This window comes from Grampus griseus, assembly GCF_964374135.1.
Source record: "Grampus griseus genome assembly, chromosome: 6".
NCBI classification, from domain to species: domain Eukaryota; kingdom Metazoa; phylum Chordata; class Mammalia; order Artiodactyla; family Delphinidae; genus Grampus; species Grampus griseus.
The window spans coordinates 19,360,584-19,387,453 of record NC_139000.1 but is presented as its reverse complement, the minus strand read 5'-3'; the positions used below and the strand labels follow the sequence as shown (position 1 = coordinate 19,387,453).

The following is a 26,870-nucleotide window of genomic DNA, read 5'->3' as shown; positions in this document are numbered from 1 at the left end:
CATTCAGGGTCATGGGACAGCAGGAGGGGAGCACACGTTGCACAGGACCGGAGAAGTGAGGCACTGTGGCCAGGGCAGGGAGCGCCGGGGGTGGGATGGGGGCTGGGGAGGTGGGTGACTGGGCAGCAGAGGCTGGAGCAGATTCAGGAAGCCTCAGAATCTATGCAGGAACATGCAGGTTAGGTGTGCCTTGCGTCTGAAAGGGGAACTTACAAAAAGAAGTGGCCAGAACAGCTGCAACCTACCCCAAAAGGACAGAAAACATCCCGCAGCAAGTTAAGACCCAGTGACATGTGAGGGGCCTAAAGAGAGCACAGTGTGACCACCCGCAGGAGAGGAAGGGGTGGAGGTCCCGGTGGGCATCAGGGGAGGGCAAATGTCATGGTGTCAGGCAAGCCATCCAACTAGCTTTCTACTTCGGAAAAGTCATTCATCTAAGAGTTATCAGGGGCTCTGCACCAGCCACCAGGAGAAGCTTTTTACATTTATTATCTTCCTTCTTCGACCCCCCCCCGCGGCCAGAGGTCAGCGAGGTGGTGCTGAAGAGGACTGACTCAAGTCCAAACTGACCAGTGGGGGCCCGGCTGTGTGACCTTGGGCAAGTTACTTCACTTCTCTGTGCCTCAGCCTCCTCACCTAGAAAATGAGGATGAAAATAGTGTCTGCCTTATAAGGTTACTCGGGAGAGGATCAAATTGAGAGACAAATGTAGGCTAGGCTCTGGCCCCCGGTAAACGCTCAATAGATGCTAGCCACTGTTGGTGCTACTTTGCACAGGACAAAACCAGACAAGGCCACACAGCCGCAGCTGACACCTACTGGCTGGCAGGCCACTGTCGGGGGAGAGCCCTACACACAGAACGACTCTACGTGGTTTGGTTCTAAGACTGTAGACTCCGCAGCATGTCAGGGAGGCCCATCCCTGTGGGAGAGTGCCAGGCCGTGCCGCCCAGTGGAGTGGCCCCAGCCCCTTTAGTCTAGAGCCAGCCCCCCACCTCTTCATCAGACACCATGGCCACATTATAAGGAGAGCATCCGTGAGGCCCACAGAAGGCTCAGGGGGACTTGTGAGCAGTCACCCAGAAATGTCAGAGCTCTGGGAACAGCAGGCTCTGGGGACACTTGAAGTCGGACTCGGGAACAACTTCCTAGCCCCCTCCCTCCCCCATTGCAGCTCCAGGGCTGGGATAGGTTTGAGGTGACCTAGGTGCACCCTGGTTCACCCTGGTCCCTCATCACATCCAGGTCTGTGTGTTTGGGAGGTGACAGTGTGGTGGCTGCCTGTGTAGACTCTGAAGCCAGACTGTGGAAGTTCAATCCCGGCAATGACACTCGCTAGGTGTGTAACACTGGGCAAGGTACTTCACCTCTCTGTGCCTCAGTTTGCTCATCTATAAAATGGGGAAACAATCACAGCAACTTTATTGGGTTGTTGTGAGTGATGAACGGGTGTATCTACTTGAAGCACTTAGAATCATGACTGCAGAAGCACTCACACAGCGTCAGCTATTGTTATCATCTTCAAAATGTCCCTCTTGGGCAAGCCATGGCGCTGAGCTTGGGCAGGTATGATCTGGAAAGAATGAGGAAGCCTTCTTCATGCGAGAGAATGAACATGGGCTGCTTCTTAGACCAGGGACAGGCTGTGCGCATGTGAGCCGGTGCTGGTATTCCATCCAGTGCAAACCAAACCCCAACTCCGCACTGGGCACAGATTCAGGGGAGAATCTAACTGGGTCCCTGTCCTCAGAGGAACCCCTGAGCTGGAGTATTGGCTGTTGATGGCTCACAGCTGAGTGCCTGCCAGGACCTGCCTCACCTATGGTCACAGCCTCCCTGGAGCAGCTCCCATCCAATGACTAGTTGATGCAGACGAGCGAAAGCCTGACCCCTGCCTCAATTCAGGACAACCTTGCAAGTCAACCCCAGCTCCAGAGCTCCCTTGGGACCAGCCAAGGCCTCTGCAGAGATGGTATCACAGCCTACTCCTCCCTCCGCCCGGTCCTGTATTCCTCATGCCTTTTCTGGTGGGGTTCCCAGGGCATTGCATTGCTGCCGTAATAAATGACCATGGATTTAGGGGCTTAAAACAACACAGATTTATTATCGCAAAGCTCTGGAGGTCAAAAGTCTACAGTGGGTCAACAGGACTGCATTCCTTCTAGAGGTTCTTGGGGAGAACCCATTTTCTTGCCTTTTCTAGCTTCTAGAGGCCACCTGCATTCTTGGGCTCATGGCCCCATCCTTCATCTTCAAAGCCAGCAGTGTAGCATCTTCTGATCTCTCTCTCTCTCTGCTCCTGGCATCACACCACCTTTTTCTGACTCTGACACTCCTGCCTTCTTCTAAGGACACTTGTGATCACATTGGGTCCATCCACATAATCCAGGATAATGTCTGTATCTCAAGGTCCTCATCTTAATCACACCTGGAAAGTCCCTTTGTGTGTAAAGTGACCTGTTCACAGGCTCCAGAGATTAGGAGGTAGACGTCTTTGGGGCATCATTATTCTGTCTACCACAGGCACATTCCTCTTTCAGGGAAATCTTGGTCTCAGAGTCCATTCCTGGGAGCCCAGCTACAGGCAGAGCATCCCAGAAATATGACCTCCAAGCCCTGAAGGCCGAGGGGGTCAACCAGGGCAAGGGGAGGGCAAGAACGTGTGCAAAAGCTCAGGAAAATGACAGGGAAAGGCCCCCTGAGATCACTGCAGGGTTCTGTTTTGTGGGAGAGTGGCAGGGAAGGCACTAGCCTGTGTGGGGCAGTGAGCGAGGTCAACAAGGCTGGGCTTCAAGCAGGGGAGAAAAGGCTCAGATTCGGATTTTAGGAAGACTACTGGGGAGGGCTAGCAGCAGAGGAGGCCAACTTCTGGAGCTCCTTTAAGACAAGGTGTGTGCCTTACAATGCTGGTGGGATGAGGGAAGGTGAGCTTCACACCTGGGGGACGTCAGTGAGGCTGGCTGAGGACAGAGTGGCAGCGCCCGCCTCAAACCCGGATGGACCCTTCCTGCAGGCTGTGCTGCTGGGGCATGGAACAAGTCAGGCCTGGCCTGGGGGCCTCACACCAAGGCTCCAGCCCAATTCACTTGGTGGCGTGGGTCAGTCCCTCCCCCATTCCCACCCCAACCTGGTCTCTCCAGCTCTGGGACATGAAGATTCTGGGGGGAGAGAGCAGACAGCAACCCAGGAGCACACAGACGGCTGTGGTCCCCGCCTTTGAATACTAAGGATGAAAACAAGCCCTACTGCCTGCCAGTCACTTCCCCATAAATCCTTCACATGGGAATAAAACGGAGTCTTCACCCCAGGACTGTAATAACAGACCTACCAACAGCAGGGTATCTGCTTCAATCACCTGCTGGAAACTCCACCAGCACTTGGCAGGAAACAAAACTCACCTATGGGAAAGGGCACTAAGCTGTGACAGGCAGCCTGGCACAGTGAAAAGAATACCATTCCCACCAATAATAAGAATATAATGATAACTTACTAAATCAACTGGTTACTAAACGTATTGAGTCCTTCCTAGATCCCAGGCACTGTGCTCAGCACTTTACATGCCTTACTTCGTTGAGCCCTCTTTCCTCCTTTACGGTTTCTCTTATTATACCCATTTTCCAGGTGAGGAAAGTGAGGCCAGAGAGGTGAAATGACACGGCCAAGGTCAAACAGCTGGCAGAGCCCAGGCATTTAATCAGCTCACTGCACTGCCTCCCACAGGCTTGAGTTCGCATCCTGGTTCTACCCTTTACTCCTGGGCAACCCTGGGGCAGGGCCTGTTGCTTTTCTGATCTTCAGTTTCCCCATCAGTGAAATGAGAATTGCACAGCTTGCCCGGCGCAGGCACTGCCATCCCCCTTCCCACCTTTCTCTAGAACCCCAACCCTGTCCAGGAAGCAGCATGAGCACCTCAGGAGATGACATCAATAAACATTTGGGGACAAAAATGATATGAAAGGTACTAGCACCTAGGAAGCATTGGATAAATGATGGTTGTTACTGCAATGAATTACTATGCCCCAGGCACTATCCTCTGTGCACATGGTTTATTGATTCTTGAAACAGCCCCATATGGCTGCTATGACCATCCCCAAACCATGGCTAGGCAAGCTTAAGTGACTCACCCAAGGTTAAGTGACTCACCCAAGGTCACACAGTCAGGGAGTTCTGATACCAGGTGCGATACTGTGATTTATACTAAGAAATATATATTTTGTCTTTGTCTTCGTTCCTGGCACTGAGCTCCTGAAACCTTTGTAAATTCCTAGGTGATAAGAGCACTAAGCGCATCTGTTGTTCTAATGAGGTGACTCTGATTGGGCTCCTGGAGGGTGGCTGGTCCCCAGAAAGACCAAGCCATGATTAGAAGCTTGGGATTTTCAGCCCCACCCCAATTTCTCCAGAGAGGGAAGAGGGGCTGGAAGTGGAGTTAAATAACTGATCGTGCATGGGACTTCCCTGGTGGTCCAGTGGTAAGGAATCCACCTTGCAATGCAGGGGACGCGGGCTCGATCCCGGGTCAGGGATCCCACATGCCGCAGGTAGCAACTAAGATCCCACATGTCGTGGGTAGCAACTAAGCCTGCGTGCCACAACTACTGAGCTTGCGCGCCTCAACTAGAGAGAGAAAACCTGCACACCACAACTAGAGAGAAGCCCACGTGCCACAATGGAGAGTCCGCGCACAACATTGAAGATCCCGCATGCCGCAACTAAGACCCGTCGAGGCCAAAAATAAATAAATAAAATTTTAAAAAATTCATCATGCCTACATGAAGAAGGCTCCATAAAAATCCCAATAGTATGGGGTTCAGAGAGCTTCTGGGTCAGTGAACAGGTGGAGGTACGGGGAGAGAGGTGCACCTGGAGGGGGCATAGAAGCTCTGCGCCCCTTCCCACATAACCTGCCCTGCACATCCCTTGCATCTGGACGTTCATCTGTATCCTTTACCGTATCCTTTTATAATAAACTGGTGCACAGTAAGTAAACTGTTTTCCTGAGTTCTGTGAGGCACTTTAGCAAATTAATCAAAGCTGAGACGGGGTCAGGGGAACCTCTGAGTTACAGCCGATCAGCCGGAAGCACAGCTGATAACCTGGACTTGCAACTGGTATCTGAGGTGGGGACAGGTAGGGGGTTGTTTCACGGGACTGAGTCCTTAACCTGTGGGACTGGACGCTCTCCAGGTAGACAGTGTCAGAATTGAGTTAAATTGTAAGACATCCAGCTGGTGTCGCAGAGAATTGCTTGGTGGGAGACCCCACCCCCCAACCCCACATCTGGTGTCAGAAGCGCTGAGTGTGATGGTAAAGGAGAAACACAGGAAACCTGTAGGTTTTTCTTCAGAGCCGGTCCCAAAGGTTCCTCGCCTTCCATTCCCAGCTGGGCCCCAGCCTGAGCTAAGGGGCAGGCCCCTCCGTATCTCTGTGGCTGCTGAAGGCATGAGCTTGGGGGAGAAGCCGCTGCTGCAGAGGGTCTGCCTGCTCAGCCTGGAGCAGGGCCTTGGGACCGATAAACCACTGAGACTTGCTCACTTGCTCATGGGCCAGTGACCCTGGCAGGGGGCAGTAGGGGACTTTGAGCCCTGCATCTTAATTCAGTCTTTCATGTAATAAATACTTACTGAGCACCTCCACTGTGCCAGGCACTGATCCAGGCACTTTGGGCGTACCAGGGCCCAGAACCAAAAGTCTTTACACAGGGTGGGGAGAGGAGGCCCTACCACTGTCTCCATGTTACAGAAGAGGAGATTCAGGCTCAGAGAGGTTATGTAACTTATCCAAGGTCACACAGCTGGCAAGTGGTGGAGCCAGGACTTGAACCCAGGCAGCCTGGTTCCAGTGTCTTACTCTCCCTGCCACGCTGACCCCATACTATCTAACTCCCACAACAGATCTGTTCCAGTTTTTTCATACAGAGGCTGGTGGTTAGCCCAGAATGGAAAGCTGGAACACTGAACAACTCTGCACCCTATTCGCCTCTGACGATGTGGGAGGCGAACGTGATAACCGCTACACTACGGAAACACCTGCCTCTGACGATGTGATGGTGACTTGAGAGCACACAGGCTTGATTCCCAGAGGCGCTACCTGTGTCCTTCCCTTCTGTTCCTTCCTTCAGCCTCATGGGGTGGTTCTCACACTTCAGTGTGGAGAAGGGCATTCCTAGCAAGGGCTGCAAAACCAGAACCAGCTTCAGTGGACAGCTTAGGAGGTTTTCAAGGGTAATTTTGCTACATGTGATTTTTACATCACTACTGCCCTGAGAACTCATTTCCCTAGAAGGTGTGTTCTCACTGGGGTTGAGGTTAGGATTTTTGAAGTTTGGCACGGGAAGTCTGGGAGTCTGGTCGTGGTTATCTGGAATATTAGCTGAGACCAGGCTGCCGGAGAGAAGAGAATCAGGCCAGGGGGCCAGAAGTGAGGGCTCCAGAGACATTTCCCCCATGCCCTTCCTTAACAGGAAGACGGGGGCTCCATGTTGTGTCAGCAAAAGGAGGAACGGGGTCGGGGTGTGTAGAAGCTTCAGCCTGGAACTATAAAATCTGTGGAGGCTTCTCTGGTGTGGTTCAGGGTATTTCCTGCCTCCTGAGGTATCTGGGTCCTCCCCGGAGCATGATTCCCTTAGCCTTTGCCCTCTACATTCCTATATACATTACTCTGAGACTCCCCGAGGGCACCTTACACCCTCCCAATCCTCCCACCCACTCAATTCCAGTGGCAGGGTCCTTCTCTCTAAGACTTGAAGATGCCATGCTCATTCCCACCTCAGGGCCTTTGCACATGCTGTCCTTGCTGCCCGGCATTTTCAGTGCTCGGAACGGTACGTGACGGCTCCATCTTCCTCTCTCAGTCTCTGCTCAGAAGTCGTCTCCTCAGAGAGGTTTTCCCCGCCCACCTCATCTGAAGCAGAGCCTCCCTCCCCGCCACTCTCTAACCCACCTCCTGATTTCATTTCCTTCCATCAATCTTCACCACCTTAACTACCTTGCTTATTTATGCTCATTTCTGAATTTTTGTCTCATGCCTCCTATGACTTCCAAACTCACTGGAAGCTTCCCCAGAGCAAGGCTTCATGCCTCTTGCCCATTTCTCCATTCCCACCTCCCATAACAGCGTCGGGCATAGGTGCTCACTAAGTGTGGGCTGACTCGCTCAATGCGTCCTGGTTGCCGCAGTGCCCCCAAATGTCGGATTTTGCATCTGTAAAATGTGCGTAAGGACACCTACCCCATGGGGAAGCCACGAGGATTCAGTGAGATGCTGTAAGCACAGAGCCAGCACATGGTGAGCTCTTACTATTCTAAGTCCATGCCCTATACAGGGAAGAGCTTGAGAAAAAGATAAAGTTCACTACCCACCCTAGAAGGCTGGCCTTGAAAATGACTCAATGCCACAGGCTGTGCCGCTTTCTCAAGATGGCCAGGCGGGGAGGGGGATATGAGCCCACCTCTGCAACCCTGGCCACCTTGAAGAAGCCCAGGCAGGCTCTGACGGTGCGTACGAAGTGGCTATCCCACTGCCTCTTGCCTGGCACAGAAGCCCCCGCCATCTCTGCTGCTTCCTGCATATCGACATTTGAGCAAAGAACACAAAACACATTAAATAAATGTTATGGTCTTATGGACAGGAAAAGAGAGCTGAGAAACAGTCTCCAGAGGGAAGGCGGTTGGCTCAGAGCCCCAAGCTGTGTCAAGGTCTTAAAACACCAGAGACCAAAGTCATGGTCATGCTTTGACCATGGTCATGGTCACACCAAAGTCATGCTTACAGGAATGACTTTCTTGGTCCCAGGAGCAACCATAGGGCGCAATGCAAACAGCACCTGGAGTGAACCTTAAATATCAGGGGGACCATCTCTCAGTCCTTTCTAAAGAAACAGTCATGGTCTCAGGGAGGAAGGCTCTGTAGGGGGCATCTATTGATGCCCCTGGCCGTCTTCTTCAGGTTACAACACCCCATGGTGCTTTGGGCTACAACCCCTCCTCCACCGGCCACAGTCTTGGTGTTTCTGTCAATCAAAGGGCACCTCCCCGCCAGCCAATCAGGTGCTCCCTCCCTGGAATATGAATCTTGAGGGGAAGGATGCAGAGAACAGAAACCATGGGGATCCCTTTCTTCCTGGAGACTGCACCCTGAGTCCCTCAGCTTCAGTTCTGGGGCTGCCCACAGCCTTCCAGTAAATTCTGACTTTGTGGAAGGTGACCAGGACCGGTTTCTGGTTTCTCTTCCTTACAACCTGAGACCCACACTGCAAAGGGCGCCCTGTGGAGCTTGGAGTCCTGGCAGCTGCGTGTGCCCATGGCCTGGGTCTGGACCACTGAGAAGTTTTAAATCATCTCTAGTGTAAATCATCCGAGCTTTCTCTCTTCCTCTTTCCACTCTAGGGGCTACAGGGGGACTAGGCTTCAACCAGAAGGGGGCGGTATCCCAGAGGATGGCAGACGGAGAGCAGAGCTGCCCCATCAGCCTAGATGGCCCCCTTTACTCTGCTATGTGAGGGGCAGATAATCCAGCTTATTTAAACCACGGTGTTCGGGCTCTCGTTGCAGCAGCTGAGTGTGAATTACGATAAGTGGTGCATAGGTTAAAATGAAAAGACCCTTCAGTTGGGACTTGAGGGAGAGACGAAGGCCAGAGCCCCTACAGCCCAACCCCCTTCTTCCGGCCTCTAAGAAACTTCCCTATTCTGGGCTTGGCAAGGAGAATGTGGTCTTCATGGCCAGGCCCCCATTCCCAGCCCTCCACCTCCAGGAGGCCCGGCGGGGCCAAGGCCCAGAGGCTCACCTTCTTCTCATCCCCGCCTTGCAGGAGGTGTAGGGTGCTCCTCCGGTCACCCTCGTGCTGCTGTAGGGTGCTGCCATGGGGTTGGGGCAGGCCCGAGGGCGGAGAGATGCTGCGGCCTTGGGGGTCTACCCAGGTGTAGATATGGTTGGTGACGTAGCCGCCAGGGATGCGCCCCGTTGAGTACACCGACAGCACCAGCTTCTTGGAGCCCTTGAGAGCCTAGAGAGAGAGAGAGACACACAAGTTAGCAGGAAAGGGGACGGTGAGGGATTATCCGGAACTTGCTTCCTCTCAGGCCCCCGTACATGGAGTAGGCGACCAGCTCGTAAATGTCTTCCCTTTACTAGCCCTCAATTTTGTCCTATGGAAATGAGAACACCTGTCTCACCCCATTCCGGCCCCCATCTTGAAGTAGTCCAAACACATGGAATAGGACCTCTCAGCATACCTGTGCAGAACGGAGTTAACAGAGCAGGCCTACAACTGCATCCTTACGAGGGCCTGCTGGGCGGGCCTCTGGGAACTTGCATTCTGAGCGTCCCCACCATTCCCTAACTAATAAGGGCAGCTTGCCGTGCCTGGATTATTTGTGCAAACCACGTGGGGGTCTGGGATGTGGGTACAGATGGAGGTGCCCACCTCTGGTGCTGAGTCTCTAGTGAGCATCCCTGGTAGACAACGTTTCACACGTGTTGTTACAACTCAGTGCTGGAGGGATCGAGCCCATCCTGTGTGACTGCACAGAGAGGACTCAGACGCTTCTGCCTGGCTTCCCGCAGACTTTGCCTCGCCTGCTGCTCCTGTGCTCACTGGGCTGTGTATCCTTTTGCTGTAACAAATCTTAGCCACAAGCTCAATCATATGCTGAACCCGTGAGCCCTTATGGAAACTGGGGGTGGTCTTGGTGACCCCGATAAATTACTAGACAAGAGAGTTAAGAGATAAAAATACTGATACTAATGATAGCTTAACAATGATAAAGGGCCTGTATGTATGAGACCCTCGGCTCTGTACCTGCTTTATCTCCTGAAATCCGCATGGAATCCAATTCAGTGGGAGAGGGATTGCATGATTTAGTGGAAGGAAACAAGGGAAATAACCTGCCTGCACAGCTAGTAGGGGGTTCCTTTCGTACGCCAACTAATTTTGAGTGTGCATACCACCTTGACTCAACACTTTCTAGTGTGGGGATGGAAGAGCCACAGGGAGAGGTGAACCCAAACTCTGAGCCCTGGGAGCAGCCATGCTGCTTTCCCATGCTGCACCTGTACTGACATGAAGCCCTTTATTCAGGGAGACGGTCACTTAGCACTGGGATTAACAGCAAACAAACCCCTAAACCTGGGACTCCTGAGCCAATGACAGATAGCACCTGCACGCGGGAAAATTCACGCTGCCGTTAAAATCGCATTTTACAATCATTACAGAGTATTTGCAAGGCCACGGATGTGTGACACATTTTAATGTTAAGTGCGGTCAGAAGGATATAAATCCTGTCTTACAGTGTGGTCTCAGTTATGTTAAGAGAAAAATTACACAGGAAAAAAAAAAAATGAAACTGAGGAGTAACGTGCCAAGATGCCAGCAGTGTTTCTCTCGGGGTGGCAGAATTCTGGGTGATTATTATTTTGTCCTTCCTGTTTCTCAATATTTTCCAAATGTTCCGGAATGAAGGTATATTGCATTCAATGCTAGAAAACAGCAACATACATAAAAGGGTGGGGAGGCACTTAGCTCTCTGAATCCGTGGAGCACTGTGTTCTACTGACCCCCCAGTTCTCTTGGCAGACAAAAGGGGTCAAGGGTGGGGCTTTCAAAGACAGTGGGGAGCCCTGGCTGGGCGGGGCTGCCAGACAAGGACACTGGGCCACAGGACTGGACACTCTGACATCTGAACCTCTTCCAGAGGAGGACGGGCAAGCTGGAGGGATAACGGGTGGAGGGATAACGAGAGGATGGCAGCTCTCCAAAATCCTGCTTGTGAAATAGATTTCTTTTTTTTTTTTTTTCTGTACGCGGGCCTCTCACTGTTGTGGCCTCTCCCGTTGCGGAGCACGGGCTCCGGACGCGCAGGCTCAGCGGCCATGGCTCATGGGCCCAGCCGCTCCGCGGCATGTGGGATCTTCCCGGACCAGGGCACGAACCCATGTCCCCTGCATCGGCAGGCGGACTCTCAACCACTGCGCCACCAGGGAAGCCCTGTGAAATAGATTTTTGAGAAGATGAGCAGAGAAAGATTGTACAGTGTTCTTTTCACATTCCTTGGGACTTCCCTGACAGAACAGCTGGGAAAATAAAGCCTCTGTGAAGTTTGAGGTGCAGGATGGAGGAAGCCGTAGACCAAGTGGGCTTCTGCCAGAACCCAGGGCATGAACACCACCTGCAGAAGCCACTGCAGCCTCTGAGCGGTCTTCCGGACCCTCTGCCCTGCCCCCTGCTCCCTCCTCCGTGAAGGCACTGCTGCAGCTCTGATGCTGCTGCAACTGGCCTGCCTCTTCTTTGCTCCCTTCCCTGGACAGACGGTGAGTCTGAGCCCCATCACTCATCAACAAGGGCTGACCCATCCTACTGTGTGCTGGGCCTGGAGAGAGCAAAGTGGGCACATCCTCACGGCACCTACAGCCTGGAGAGAGACAAGGCTCCGTCAGGCGCACAGGAGGTCCTCAGAAAAGCCTGGTTGCCCTGACTGGATGAGAAAGCACATATATGGCCTCCAAAGGAACCAGAGCGTGCACAGGCATCATCCCGCAGCCACCTTCCTCATCTGATCCAGAAGGCTGCGCTGGAATTAGGAACGGGGAAGGCAAGTGGAAAGAATGGACGTTGTGCATTTGGGCAGAACTGGATTTAAGTCGCTTCTGTCACTTGTAGGTCAGGAGCCCTGGGGCCGGCTGCTTCCTCTCTGAAAGCAGCACACGTGGGATGCAGACAATACCCACCTCTCAGGATTGCGTGGGTTAAAGGAAACAGTGTGCTTGAGGGCCAGGCCTCTGCGCACAGTGGGGGATCAGCAGGCAGCAGAGCCCACTCGCCTCTCCTCCCAGGAGTGTCCGCATTGAGAAGGGAAACCAGGTGTAGATAAGCATTGTCCAAGGAGTTAAAAAAAAAAAAGAAAAGAAAAGAGGTGTCTGAGAGAATGAAAACCAACGCACAGTGCATGATTTGTATTCTGTATGGCTGGCAGGAGTGGCATTCTCTTGGTCAGTTCTATAAATAGGCAAGCAGCAACCTTGAGAACCGAGAGGATGTTAATGACATTGATGAGAACACCACGGAGAGCTGGCGCCAGAGAGGGCCTGGGAGGTCACTGAGTCTCCCAAGTGCTGCCCGTCCCCAGTGTGGTACAGAAGGGGACACTGGCAACTCGAGATGGGAAGGGACCGAGAGGGTACAGCCCAGACACAGGAGGCCAGCCCTGGACAAGCCTCTTCGCCTCTGCACCTCAGTTTCCCCATCACAAGCCTGTGGGACCAGGAAATCTGACGGCCACTCAAGCCTAGCCCATTCTGGAACCTCTGACATTGGCTCTTTGGGGGGTAAATAGAGGCTTTCCTTGGGTCTTGGAGAGCACGAGTATCATCATCCATCTTTATCTCCCTGGCAAAACTGAAGGAAAAACGAGATTCCTGAGACAGCACTTTCCACATCCAAGCAGGCTCTGGGAATATGGTCTTGGTGCCGTGGCCATTAGAACCCAGAGGGAAGGCCTCCATCCACTGTGCTTTGACTAAACCTTGTGCGTCACGCAGGGAAGGCGAGGAGGGGATGGTCTAGGAATTCAGTTTCTACTTTCTCATTGCCTTCTGGTCTCCTTTTTTTACAAACAATCGCTTGCTTATTTTAAAAGGGGTCACTGAACGGAGGGGTTAATTCCTAAAAAGAGCTGGCTGGTGCTTTCTTGCCCTGACAACCCTTCCGCCTGCCTTCCACACTTACTCACCATTGCTACCTTGATCCCCGAGGCTCAGGCCATCTGGAGGATAGCGTGGTTAGGTGCCCAGGCCATTCATTTCACAGAACTGGTGGCTTCTCTCACTGGCGAGCCTCAGGAGCAAGCAACCCTACGCAGTAGGGCAAAGTAGAAGGAACTCTGGCTGTGAAACCGAGACCCAGGCATGTCCCTGTTGTGCCCCTGTCCTGCTGGGTGGTCGGGGGCTACGTCCTCCTCTTGCTGGGCCTCGGTTTTGCCAACTGGCAATGAACAGGCTGGAATCTCTGATTGCTAAGGTCCTGCCCCAAGTTAAACATCAATGTCCTCTGGTTCATTGCTGTATTTAGAAGAAAAGAAGTTGCTATCAGGTCCCTGAACCAGATCTTGAACCTGGAGGCTCTGAGGTTCCATATCAATTGGGAGGGACCAAAAGGGTTTAAGAAAACACCAGGAGAGCAGACGGAGCACCTCGGGTGTTGCAGGATGCACCCCCAACTCGGCACTATCATGGGCAGCAGAGGGACCTTCAAAGGGACCTGAGGACTGGGTGGGGACACACTCCAGTGGGACTACAACTGTGTTTCCCTGCTCCTTTTTTTTTTTTTTTTTTTTGGTACACGGGCCTCTCACTGTTGTGGCCTCTTCCGTTGCGGAGCAACAGGCTCCGGACGCGCAGGCTCAGCGGCCATGGTTCACGGGCCCAGCCGCTCCGCGGCATGTGGGATCTTCCCGGACCGGGGCACGAGCCCGTGTCCCCTGCATCGGCAGGCGGACTCTCAACCGCTGCACAATCAGGGAAGCCTGCTCTTTGTAGGCAGCTGCTCATGTGTGGTAAATCACATCCAAAAGCTACCTTAAAGCAGCCTGCATGCTCTGCCTGTGACTGTGGGTGACTGTCAACCACACCCCTCTCCTGCTACAGCAACCTGCAGAATCAGCCGGTCTCCTGAATCAACTGCTTATAAGCTGTGCCACCTCACAAAAGTTACCAAACCTCTCTGTTCATCTGTTTCCCTTCTGTAAAATGAAGATCCCTTTTCTACTCTCCCTTTAGGTAGAGGAACTCTATCAGCACAGTGCCTGATACTTAAGAATCCAATGAGCTAAGGCTAAAAAAATCCCATGAGATCTAGGGAAAGTCCACGGCAAGCAAGAGCCGTCACCAGAGTCCTCTGCTCCCCTGCGTGTTATCACATGTACTGATGAAACTTGACCGAGGGGCTTAACCAGCATTCCACCAGGTCAGATCACGGAAATCTCGATCTGACCCGGCAGATGGCATGGCTAAGATACGACCCATCACCAGATGACTACTCAGACTGCATGCTATGATTCTAGAACTGTAAACTATATGTGTATGTCTTCAAACTTAATAACTTGCTACGTGGATTAATGCTCTCAGGAGGCAAATCTGCCTCACTCAGCTCTTCAGAGCTGACTCTGACACCCCAAAATCACAGTCCAGGCGATAGAATTCTCTGCTCAGCAGAGGACTGAGAAATAGACTGGAGACAGCTACAATGTGAAGGGACTGGGGGGCAGGGTGTTAGTACAGCAGATGCACACATGCTCCTGTGTTCGAAAACATGCACCAAAGTGCAAGCACAAGGTCACAAGACCATTAGACTATTGTCTGGAGGGACAGATACAAAAGAAGTGTTTCAGAAAAGTCTCGAGTAAGGACATATAATGGTGAGTCATCCAGCTTATTTCAGGGCAAGGTTTTCTCTTCTGGGGAACAGATCACTCAAACTCAGGAAGGGGAGCTGGTCTAAGACCCAGGTTAGTGATGGGGAAGAGAGGGAAGGATGTGCTACCCTGCTCTTCCTGACCCCACCTTGCCTAGTTGGGCTTTGGGTTCAGACTCACTGGGCACCAATCCTGGCTCTGAGGTTGACCTGCTGTGTGGCACAGAGCAAATAACCTAACCTCTCTGTGCCTGTTTCTGCATTTAAAATGCAACTGTTGTAAGGATTATTAAGATAATGTAAACTACCTATATAGTACATAGCACAGAGTAGGCACTAAATGCACATGAATTCCCTTCCTAAGTCTGCCAGCTTCTTCTCCCAAACAAAAGCCCTAGAAATTCTCTAAACCTCCCATCTACATGAATACAAATACATGAGCAACCCTAGCCCCTCCCTCCCAACTTTCCTCCTCTTCAGAAACGTCCTTCTTTCCTTTAATCCACACTTCCTCATATCAGCCCCGCCTTTGACACTCAGCCCTTTTCCCACCACCTCCAAGAAGCCTTCCTAGATAGTGAGTGACTCCCCTTCTCAGAGAGCACCCAGCGCACTTGTATGTTTTTGTTGCCATCTATACTATAGCCTCTGCATCACCTTCATACAGTCTGTCTCTTAGACTACAAGACAAGTTCCTTAAGGCACAATGCATGTTCTGTTTTCTTTATACCCTCCCCCTGTTCCCTCTCCTTCACTTACTTTCCCATTCATTCATTTCATTCATTTGCTCATTCATTCAAGATATTCCCTGGGCTTTCGAGATGCCAGGGAGCCGCCAGGAATTTGTTCAAATGAGGCCACAGAAAGAGCAGTCCACTAGCCTGGGGCTCAGGCAGCCCTGGGTCACCATTCCATGTTTCTGCACACTCACGTGAGCATACACACCTCAGACACACGTGGAATTCGGAGACAGAAGCAGAAGAGGGAATGGTTAAGAGCCGCAGCTCTGAAGCAGGGCTGCAAGGATTCCCATCCTGGCTCTGCTACCCGCCGATGGCAACCCCAGGCAAGTTACTTAGCCAGTCTGTACCCCAGTTTCCCAGGCATAAGACGGGATAATAGTAGTATTATCTTACAGGGCAGTGGTGAGGATTAAATTAGTTAATATAAATAAAGTGTTTAGTGCCTGGAAGATAGGTAAGAGGTACAGAAGGGTTAGGTGTTATTATTATAGAGAACCCAGAGTAGAAGTCTCAATTCACCATCCATGGTAATCACACACAGCTACATTCTGGTGTCTGTCCTTCCCGACTTCTTGTGTGCATTTTACAAACACGTGGATGTTCACACACAAAACTATTGTTGTCTGAGGTTTACACAGGTTGACTCATACTTAAGATTTCATTGATATCTTTTTTTTTTCAGCTAAAAAATATATTTTGAAGCTCTTTCCTCAAAAGATCACCTCTTCCAACACTACATGGCATTCCCTGGCAGAGATGCACAACCACTGAATTCCCACTCCCCTATTGCTGGACATTTATGTTGCTTCTCACTTTTGCCAGCACGAGCAATCTGCGATAACATACTTTTACGTGCATCTTGGTGCACACGTGCATCTAATTCTCTACACCAGAGAAAAGTGGAATCCCTGAGGCAGTGGGCTGTCTTTTTTTCATATGCAACCCTGTCCCTCTCTGTGTAGTTCCTATAACTACCTGCAGGGGGCAGCACTGTGAAACCTGGACCTATAGGAGGCCTGAATGCCCCCCATCTATGGGCGCTGTGGACGAGACTGGGTGAGGGCTGTGCAGCGATCTTTTCCTGAAGCAGAGCTCACTGTGGCGCAGGGATCCATCCTCTTTCATGCCTTCTTCCACAGGCTGCAGAAATCTCCCCGTTTAGGCAAATCTTGGCTCTATCTTCCAATCCCTTCTGGGAACCAAAGTATTATAAAGCATCAAAATAAAAAGGTGGCTGAGGGGGAGGACCCCTCGAGAGTTCCCCCCCCCCCCAGAGAGTTTTTAAGTAAAAGGTATACTCACTAGAAAACCATTCCCAGACATAGTTCCACGTCTTCCTAGCTATGAGAGTTCAGGCGAGTTCCTTAAGCCCTCCAAGCCTCAGCTTTCTCACCTGTTAAATGGGGCTACTAATGCCTACCCTTACGGAGCTGTGTGGACAAAATGAGGACAGACAAGGTAATGTACACAAAGCACCTTGCACTGGGCACGGCATATAGCAGGTGCCCAGCAAATGGTGGTTAATATTATTGACAACAGCAAAATTAGTGCAATGACCACGCGTTTTATTCTTCCCACTGCACATATGAAGAAAGAACATCTGGGTGCTGAAGTGTCTTATGTAAGGTCACAGAGAGGATAAGAGGCTGGACTTGGACTTGAATCTTGGCTTCTCCAAACTCATGCATCTCTTACCAGTAGTTCAAGAAGGTTCAAATAACACAAGGGCAATCCCACGTCTTGGCCTTCCAAGATGGACAAGGAGAGGATCTGAAAAGGGAGCGTGGACTTACAGGCTGTAAATAAATGAGAGGCCTTGTACTCTTGAACCCTGAGCTGGTCCCAGGTGCAGCCATAGGCACTGGGAAGACCCTCCCCATTAGCCCCACTTTGAGGGAGGACAGAAATTGGTGTGTGGACTCTCTGCCCCTGTGGCATATTTTAATGTCAAGAGAAAGTAAAGCCCTAATGAACACTCTGTCTTCAGAGCTCCTTCCTCCGCACCACATTTTTGTCTGTGTTAATTATTGCCTCTTACAGGGACCACTAACTGCAACAGCTTTCCAGCCTCCCCTCTCAGCCTTCAAAATTAGTCTCTGCAGGGTGTCCGGACACCCTTTTAAAATGCAAGTGGACCATTCCCTGCCCTGCTCCAAACTCTCCCAGTGCCTCTCAGGCCTGCAGAGCTGACCCTGCTGCACGGCCAGCCTTATCTCCTGCCCTGCCACCTAGCCTTCCTTATAGTATCAAGTGCTCCAAGCTATTTGCACGTGCTGCTCCCGGTTCCTGAAAGTACATATCTCAGCATACTCACTTATATAAGTGATTATTTTATCTTCATCTTTTTCAATAGACAGAGAAGACAGGAAATTCTTCTGGTTTGGTCACAGATGTATCAATAAATATGAAAGACAGGAGATTGTGGGTGATTCCACATAAAATGAGAGACAATGAAAAATGCAATTGAAATTGCCTTCCTCCTGAAATTGACCTCCTTCCTCTTGAAATTGACTGCCAATGAGGAATTTTACCTCTCCTGAAGTACCAATGAGTTCTCTATAGAATCTAAAAAAAATGTATTAATTTCTCTTTTTACCTTGGTTGCTAGGAAGCTCAAAATTCCATTTGAATATGAAATATTCCTATAAAGGCACCACCTCACACATGCCTGTGTGTGTGAACACATGTGTGAGTGCACGCACACACGCGCACACACGCACACACACACACACACACACACACACTACCCTTTTCAACATGGTTTCTGATTCCTCTTTCACGTGCCTCTTTCACGATATGCTTTTTAGGTAAAGTCACTCAGTTATTTTTGAAGTAGGAAGTAATATTAATTACAAATATATTAACAAATAAGTACATGGGATATGTAGAGTTTAAAGACGGTGTTAAATCACACCAGTCACATAGAAGGTGCTCAGTAAAACAACTGTCAAGTGGATGAATGAATGCTAAAGGACATCTCAAGGATTAGACATCTTCTATAAGCAGTTGGAAGCAGAGGTATTTTTCACAGACGTATGAAGCAAAAATGAAAGGAGAAAGGTAATTAAACCACTGAGGAAATAATACATGTAGATAAAGGCCAGGGGAGATGGCAGAGAAGTGATGACTAGTTAAGGAGGGTGCGAATATCTGCATCGTTTCTCCTTTTCAGTTTTCTTAATGATGTTTAAACTTGCCTTTAATTGGGAACTTACTAAGTAGATTTTCAAAAATCAACTGTGTATTCCCCTCATTCTCTTTTCTTTATGAGTTTGACCTTCTCCAAAGGCTCAGTGTGAAGATGCAGAAGGAAACCTTTGCTCCAGTGCTGGGAATGCCAGGATCCCAGAGGCTGGAACGGGGACCTGAAATTTCAAAACCTCTGCTCTCCAGTATCTTTGCCCCTAAATGTCCTAGTGAGCTAAGGTTGTGCGAAAAGGAAAAACATGAAGGATCAAAGAGAGGGAAAAAAATGGTGTCCTTGGTGATAATGTCATGAGAAATTTACAAGATAGTGACAGAGTGACCCTCCCTTTGCAAAACAATTCACAAGATGAGGACAGAGCGATTCCAGAAAGATATTGATTCCTTTTTAATGCAATTCTTCAATTATCCACTAAGCCTGGCTTTTAGTCTCTTATAATTTAAGTAAATTACTTTACAAATGTTCTTTTAAATTTTGTCTCTTTTTTCTTTTCTTTTTTCCTTTAAGGAGGAGCTAACAAGATTCTAGGAGTCATAAATATAATCACCAGATGCGCCTCGATGGGTTTGCAATGGACTGCTTTGCTGTCTAGAATTAATGTCCATAGCGCATCCATCCATCAGGAAAATCAGTTTATATCAGTATCATTTTCTCAGTGCACGAGTGGATACATGGATGGGGAGTATTCTCCTTGCTGACTCTCCACATTCCTGTTCGTCATCACTTTCTGTGCATTTTCAGTTAACACGGGGATGGGCTTCCAATTTAATTCACCCTTAGACTGAAGAATCTGAATTCAAGGTGGAGGAATCAACCACCTCCTAACAATCTACCCAGGAGATAAGATAAAGAAAAAGGCTGATAGATCTGACGACATGGAGATGTCAAATTCTTGTGATTTAATGGGCAAAAAACATCAAAAAGTTATACACCAAATAAATGTTTTATATATGTATTATATATCTATATATGTATCTAATATATGATATATTCTATACACTATATATATGTATATACAGCTATACAAACAATACACGCAAAGCAGTTCAGCGTCACTATTTAAATTATGCAAATCAGAGTAGGATACATTTTGTCGATCAGATTGGCAAAAATGGAAAAGAAATACAATATCCAGTGTTGGCAAGGCTGAGGAAAAATGAGGCATCTTATACATTGCTAATGTTGGGCGAAGGGACTGTAATAAAAACAAACTCTTTCCCAAGAGCACTTTGGCAACATCTACCCAAGCCTTAAAAATCTGCCTACCCCTGAGCCAATGCCACCTCTAGAGAGACAGTCCAAAGAATTATTAGAGATGTGCTTAAAGATTAATGTGCAAGGATGTTTAAAGCAGAAATATGGATAATGTTTTTTTAAAAAAACAGTCCAACAAGAAGAAATTAGTTAAATAAACCATGAACCCCGTTGCTATGTTATATTATGCAATCATTAAAAATCATTTTCGAGAAACATTTATCAAGGTGGGAAAACAGTCCTGATATACATTGTCTGGTGAAAGAGGCAGGATCCATGACTATGTTCAGAGTGGCAGTTTTATAGAGGGTTCCCAGTGCAAATTCACACACATAGGCACACAGGGAACTGAACAGACAGGAATCAAATTGTCCACAGTGACAATTTCTGGGTAGAGGAGATTATCAAGATCTGGGGTATTTTTTCCTTTGTGTTTTTCCGGGGTTTCTAAGTTTTCTAAATTGACGCCGTATCTCTTAGGTCATTAACACACACACACACATTTTATTTTTAAAAGCCCAAACAGACTCCTCTACTCCTGTTTCCTATGAACTGAATAAAATGGTCTTTGATTTACCCAGTCTGCAATGGCCACCAGTCTTTTACACAAGGCCGAGGAGACTCTGTCCTCATCCTGCCCAGATAGCAGACAGCAAGACAGATTCAAGCCTCCACCATCCAGTGAGATGATTTCGTAAGCCACAGGTTTATCCTAATGGGGGTTGAGTTGAGGTCACAGTTATCTAGTGAGGGAATTTCCACAGACTGCACAAAATAAAATCCTGACCAAGGTCAGGGCATGGTGAGAGAGATAAGAGAGGGGGACAAGGAAAGGAGGCAAGGAGTGCCCTAAGGTTTAGTCAATGACATGCATAGAGCTTTCCCAGGAAGGGGCAGGGCGGCTGTGGCCTGGGTTGTTTGGTTCCTCATGGCTTTTCCTGCCAAATGGAAAAAATTGGGGAAGAAGTGCACATTTACTAAACCCCAGGTCTGGCCAGCACCGTGGCTTACACCCCGCTTCTCAGAAGCTGTCGAGAGCTGTGGCCAAGAGCAATGCTTTGGAGGCAGAAAGACCTGGGTTCAAATCGGGTCCTGCGACCTCCCACCTGTGTGCAGGTCACTTCCTCTCCCAGATGCTCAGTGTCCTCTCCCCGGGGCTGTGTGAAGAGTCGGTGTGTGAAGCCCGAGCAGAGTTCCTGGTGGCACACGAAGACCCCCCATGTGGCCATATTTATGAGTGTGCATCTGGCTCTAGAGCCCAGGTTCAAGCACAGAAGGATGTTGCCTCTTTCCGGTGCTGCGGTGATGGATACATTCCCTCAAGTCAACAAAATCTGGGTTTAAATCCTGACTCTGCCACTTTCCATCGTGTGACAACAGGCAAGTGACAAATTCTTTGTAGTTTTGCAAAATGAAGCAAATAAACGTGGTACCTACCTGACAGGGCTGTTGTGATGTTTAAGTGAATTTATATATACAAAGGTTATTACTGTCCACAGAGCAACACAAGACACTAGGAAGTATATACCCTGTGTCACAACAGAGTGAAGGAGGCCACTACCCAGAGGAAGGGGAGGGGAGAAGGGAAGGTTTCTCGCGGATGGGGCAGCTGCATGTGGGCGGCAGGACTGCTGGGAGGATGCCCTGGGGCCATGGATGTCAACGGGTAGAGAGAAACAAAGCCTTGTTTCAGAGGAGGGCGGGTGTTGCTTGTCTGGCCAACTGTGAACTGCACTTGGGAACAGCCGGAGAAAAGGACTGTCTGTGGGTAAAAAGGGATCGGATCATGGGCAGCCCGAACATCAGGGCGAGGAGCTCGGCCTCTGCCCCATGGGCTCCCAGCTCCGGTGCGAGGCACTAGGCAGGGCATGGCTGGATCAGACCCAAGTTTAGAAAGTTAACCCTGCTTCCAGGGTGCAGAATGGACTGGGCGGCAGGTGAGCGAGACGGGAGACAGCGAGGAGGCCTCTGAGGTTCGGCAGTGGCAATGGTGCGGGAGGAGTGAGACCTCACCGAGACCCGCTGGGGAGAGGTCAGTCCCAGAGAGTCTAACCCTGCCGGCGCTGGTGCAACCCCCAACGGGGACCATGGAGAAGAGGGGCAGGTCAAGTTACTAACTTGGGAAATGTCCACGATTTGCAGGTGAGTGGAGAGGTACCATCAGAGGGTCAGAGATGAGCCAGGGCAAATAAAGTTGTTGTTAATACTAGAGAAGAGCTGAAATTATACATAAAAATAAATAAATAAACTAACGGGAGGACAGATCCTGTTCAGAGACCACACTGCTAGGAGACGGGTGAAGAGACAGACATTTGGAGGAAGAGGGGAAGGAATTTGCGGGCGATCTGAACATCCTGACCTGCCCAGCAGACTTAAAAATCTCAGGATTTGGAAGGACTCTTGGAAGCGGGAGAGGGTTCAGGAGAGTTGGGGAAAATCTGGGAGAGGTTTGGGGAACCCAAGAAGAAAGAAGAGGGAGGCGGAAGAGAGATGAAGAAAAGCATAAAGGTCATGCTGGGCCCAGACACACCAGAGGACACCACACCCTCCATCCGGGGCCGGGAGGATGGAAATGGCAGAAGGAAAACCCCTCCCCAAGGACTTCTGGGCGGAGCTTCCCTGCCTACATGGGAGGTTAACTTCTGATAGCTGGACCACTTTTCTATTCTTTTCTTTTCTTAATCAGAAACCTCTTAATGAAGCCTAGAACACCATTTCAGAAGTGGTTCAAGTAAATTACAGGTTTTTTTTTTTAAGGTGTGGATGCCCGTGTTGTCAAATCACCACTTTCACCTGCATTAATTGCTTAAATGGGTTCTGGAAACAGCTAACTCCTCGGCCTCCTCGTCAGGACCCCTGGGGCACCCAACAGGGAAGGATGCTGGGGAACAAGGTTGGGCATGCAGCTGATCGGGGGACAAGGCTGTCACACGCTGGCCTCTGGGCCATGCATCTATCTTGCCTCCCGACATTTTTAAGGGAGGTCGGGGCATAAAATTCCACTCAATCCCTGGGCTTGATTACTGCTGTAAAATGAAAATGCAGATGCCAACATCCAGATAGGAGCAATTACATTTTTAAAGAAACTCTGTCTATGTGGGAATATGGATTACATTTAGTAAATGACTGTGCAATTCAAACATCTACAATGGATCAGAAAGCGCCAAGTTCCAGAGTTTTCTTCCAAATGAATTTTTCTTTGTTTTTCAACAGGCACAACGGAAAACTTTCAAAGCCAAGCAAATTCAGTCGATAGCATTTTTCGTTTCAATCCTTTCAGTGGGACCTCTACATCCTTATTTCTCAAACTTCTGATGTGCAACGGCGTCAGTGACCTGTTTGTAAGGACAGGGAACCAGGCTCACCAGTGTGGGAGTCTGAGTCACAGAGAGGCAAAGGGAGTTGCTCAAGGTCCCCGCCAAGTACACTGTCACATGAACCCAGGTCCATCTCCAAAAGTTACCTCTTGGGTACAGACCTCCCTTCCCTTGATTTTCCAATATATCAGCTGAACTTGCACATCTGGAATTGTGCTCCGAAACAGCTAAGGATGGGGACAGGCTCGATCTACCTTTCTGATCAAGTCTTTATGTGGATATAAATGGGGGTGGAGGCAAGGAAAGGAGGCAAGGGGGAAGGGGTGGAATCCAAAAGAAACATGTGCTTCCCAAACCTCAGAGTGGTTAAGACTTGTCTGGGGGTGGGGGCTTGTTAATTTGTGAATCACCACTTTTAAGGCCCCAACACCTGGGTGTCTGGAAACACACTTTTGATGTCACTTTACTATGTTCTTCCCTGTAGCTTGCAGCCTAAAAGTACTGTGAAGAGGACAGCCTGGGACTTGTTTATGGGAGGCTCTGCTCTATCTGCTTTGCACTCGAAGTTGAGAGGATGCTGATTCTATGAAAACTCAGGTAGAAGGGAAAAATAACTATGAAACTGGCTGCCAGCTGAAGCAGTACCACAGCCAATTCAGCAGAAGGAACACAAATTCTCAGAGCGGGAAGAGGCAAAGGGGCTGGGACTGAAAAGGAAGAAAAAAAAAACGTTTATGCATTCTCAGATAGAGCAGCTTTGAAACATACACGTGATTAGTAGGAACTTGCCCTTCACCTGAAATGTTGAGGTCTCTTGAAACCTGAAGTGTTTCTTCTTTTTTTTTAATAATAAAAAGCCAGAAGATACATCTCACCCGAAATTGGTTCATTGATTGCTGCAGAATGCATAAATGATTCTATTTTGGAATCTCAGACACAGGCTTCTGGGAATGTGATTTTTAAATTAAAAGCAAAGTGACAAATGAAATTACTGAAGGGGTCTCTTAGGGTCAATTTGGGCTGCAGAGTTGGAAAAAGCTATTGCCCAGGGCTTCCCTGGTGGCGCAGTGGTTAGGAATCTGCCTGCCAGTGCAGGGGACATGGGTTCAAGCCCTGGTCCGGGAAGATCCCACATGCCGCGGAGCAACTAAGCCCGTGCGCCACAAGTACTGAGCCTGTGCTCCAGAGCCCGCGAGCCACAACTACTGAGCCCACGTGCCACAGCTACTGAAGCCCGTGCACCTGGAGCCTGTGCTCCACAACAGAAGCCTGCGCACCACAACGAAGAGCAGCCCCCACTCACCACAACTAGAGAAAGCCTGTGTGCAGGAACGAAGACCCAACGCAGCCAAAAATAAAAAGTAAATAATTTTTTTTTTAATTTTTAAAAAATTTTTTTGCGGTACACGGGCCTCTCACTGTTGGGGCCCCTCCCGCCGCGGAGCACAGGCTCCGGATGCGCAGGCTCAGCAGCCGTGGCTCACAGGCCCAGCCGCTCCACGGCACGTGGGATTCTCCTGGACCGGGGCACGAACCCGTGTCCCCCGCATCGGCAGGCGGACTCCCAACCACTGCGCCACCAGGGAAGCCCTAAATAAATTTATTGAAAAAAGAAAAAGAAAAAAACAAAAAGCTATTGCCCACCGTCACAGACCACACTTTTGTTTAAGGTCTTTCACTTAAATGGTATTAGAGGGTTTCCTATTCAGTAGGTTTTCATACCTATTAACACATTTGATCCCTACGGCCATCCTGGGAAGGAGGCAAGTGGGAGGTAGCTCTGCCCATTTCACAGTTCTGAAGCTGAGGTTCAGAGATGTCACGTGATCTGCCCACAGCCACACAACTAGCTTCCTGGTACAGCACACAGTAGAGCCTATGGCTTTCCTTGATTTTTCTATCCAGCACCCAGTACACTGCAACCCACAGACTTTCTTAAGCAATCCCACTCAAGAACCAAGGAATCCTGAAGTCAGCAGCATTGTATTGGGAGTAAGATCATTCCATTCATTCAGCAAATATTTATTTATTAAAACACCTACTGTGTGCCAGGCACTGTGGAGGTGCTGGGGGTGTGTCAGTGAGTAATGCAGGTCAAATTTCAGTTCTCATGGAGCTTACTCGAAGTGGGGAAGGCAGATGATAAACAGTAAAATGTCCTGGTAGTGACAAGTGTGCTGAAGGAAATTAAAGCAGGGTACAAGGATGGAGGAGTTGGGGGGTGGGGGCGATGCTGCTTTGGAGAGGGTGGCAGGGATGCAGATGCATGCAGATGTCACGGCACTTAAAACACTTGGTGGGACCTCTCTGGTGGCGCAGTGGTTGGGAGTCCGCCTGCCAACGCAGGGGACGCGGGTTCAATCCCCGGTCCAGGAAGATCCCATATACCGCGGAGCAACTAAGCCTGCGAGCCACAACTACTGAGCCCGTGCACCACAACTACTGAAACTCGCGCACCTAGAGCCCGTGCTACGCAACACGAGAAGCCACTGCAATGAGAAGCCCGGGCACCACAACGAAGAGTAGCCCCCACTTGCTGCAGCTAGAGAAAGCCCACGCGCAGCACCGAAGACCCAATGCAGCCATAAATAAATAAATTTAAGAAAACAAAAAACAACAACACTTGGTGACCTGTGGCCATGGATGGATCCAAGTCCCCCCTCGTGACTCCCTGAGGGCACGGGCTGTATACTGGTCATCTCTGATTTCCGAGTACAAGCCACAGGCCTGGGTGTGGTAAGTGCTGCGTAGAGCACCAGCGGACAAACGGCTCTGCCTGACAACAGGCTGGACTGAAAGATGCCACTTTCTCTCGACATGTAAGCAGCAGACTCCCCACTTGGTAAAATGAAGCCTTTGGATAGTTTTTAAAAGGCCCCCTGAATGTCAGGCACAAAATGTGCCGTCTGCCTGCCTTCCAGCAGGGGGCTGGCATTGCCGTCCAGAAGGACGGGTACATAACCCTGGGGCTGGGTTCCAGGCGGGGAGGTAAGGCAAAAGGGCTACTTAACTCCTAATCCCAAAGGTAACCCTGGGCTAGTCAATTTCACCTCCTTGGGCACAACCCTCCTGACCTCCCTGCCTTCCCTGGAGGGGAGAAAGCACCCAGCATACAGTAGACACACACGAAGTCAGCCTCCTCTCTTCCCAGTAGTGTTCCGGAAAGCAAGGTTAAGACACAAGTGCACCGACCCCATGGTGCTGCCGCCTGCAGCTGATGCCCGAGTGCATGGGAAGCAAATGGAGGGGCTGATTCTTGCTCTGCGCACCCTTTCCACCTGGCCTGCTGTAAAAGTACAATGGAAATGTCTGCAGCACAGGAATCTTGAAAAGGCGGCCCCGCCCTGGGGCGCAATCAGAAGTCTGTGTGAGCTCAACATTAACATCAGATTCTTGCTTGGGGGTTTTTAAAGAAAAAGAAAAAAGGAAGAAATAGAATCGGCTTTGAAAGATTTGTATTGCAGCCTGCAGCTACCTCTAGCCATGAAGTGTCATTCCTTCTAATCAGATTCTCTGGTCCTTGCTGGGCACTAGTCCGGGGTCCCTAGGCCGTGGAGACCAAACACTGCCCTTCCAGGTCATCAAAGAACCTTGCTGGAAAGCCAGTTGGAGCCTAATCCCCAGGAACGCCTGCTTTAGTGCAAAGCCCTTTGAAGGGGGGGGGGGGGCGGGATTATGACTCAGGAGGAAATGCACATGTGCGGCAAGCACGAGCCGACAGGCAGGTAAGGGGCTGCGTGCACTTGACAGGTGCGTACAGACCGGGTGTCTTGTGGCTGAAGAAAGGCGGAGGTGGGAAGCAGCACCGCGCACAAAATCCAATTGGTCGGGGGTTAAAGGATCCTACTTATCTCTGTAGCTCCATCTAAATGATGAATCTACGGCAGGTAATAAACAACTGGGTTTGTCGGGAGGGGGAGGGGGAGAAACAAGAAGCTAGCGCTG

The 26,870-nt window shown here is 50.0% G+C and overlaps 1 protein-coding gene across 6 annotated transcripts in view; it reads right to left on the bottom strand.

Moving 5' to 3' along the window:
* WHRN (whirlin) overlaps positions 1-26,870 on the bottom strand; it is a gene marked incomplete at its 5' end in the record, with an annotated part of 87,628 nt that overhangs the window by 55,179 nt on the left and 5,579 nt on the right. For all 6 annotated transcript variants that reach the window (XM_082656653.1, XM_082656654.1, XM_082656655.1 and 3 more), the window contains one exon: positions 8,788-9,006. In XM_082656653.1, coding sequence (XP_082512779.1) covers positions 8,788-9,006 — 219 coding nt within the window. The remainder of the gene's footprint in view (positions 1-8,787; positions 9,007-26,870) is intronic.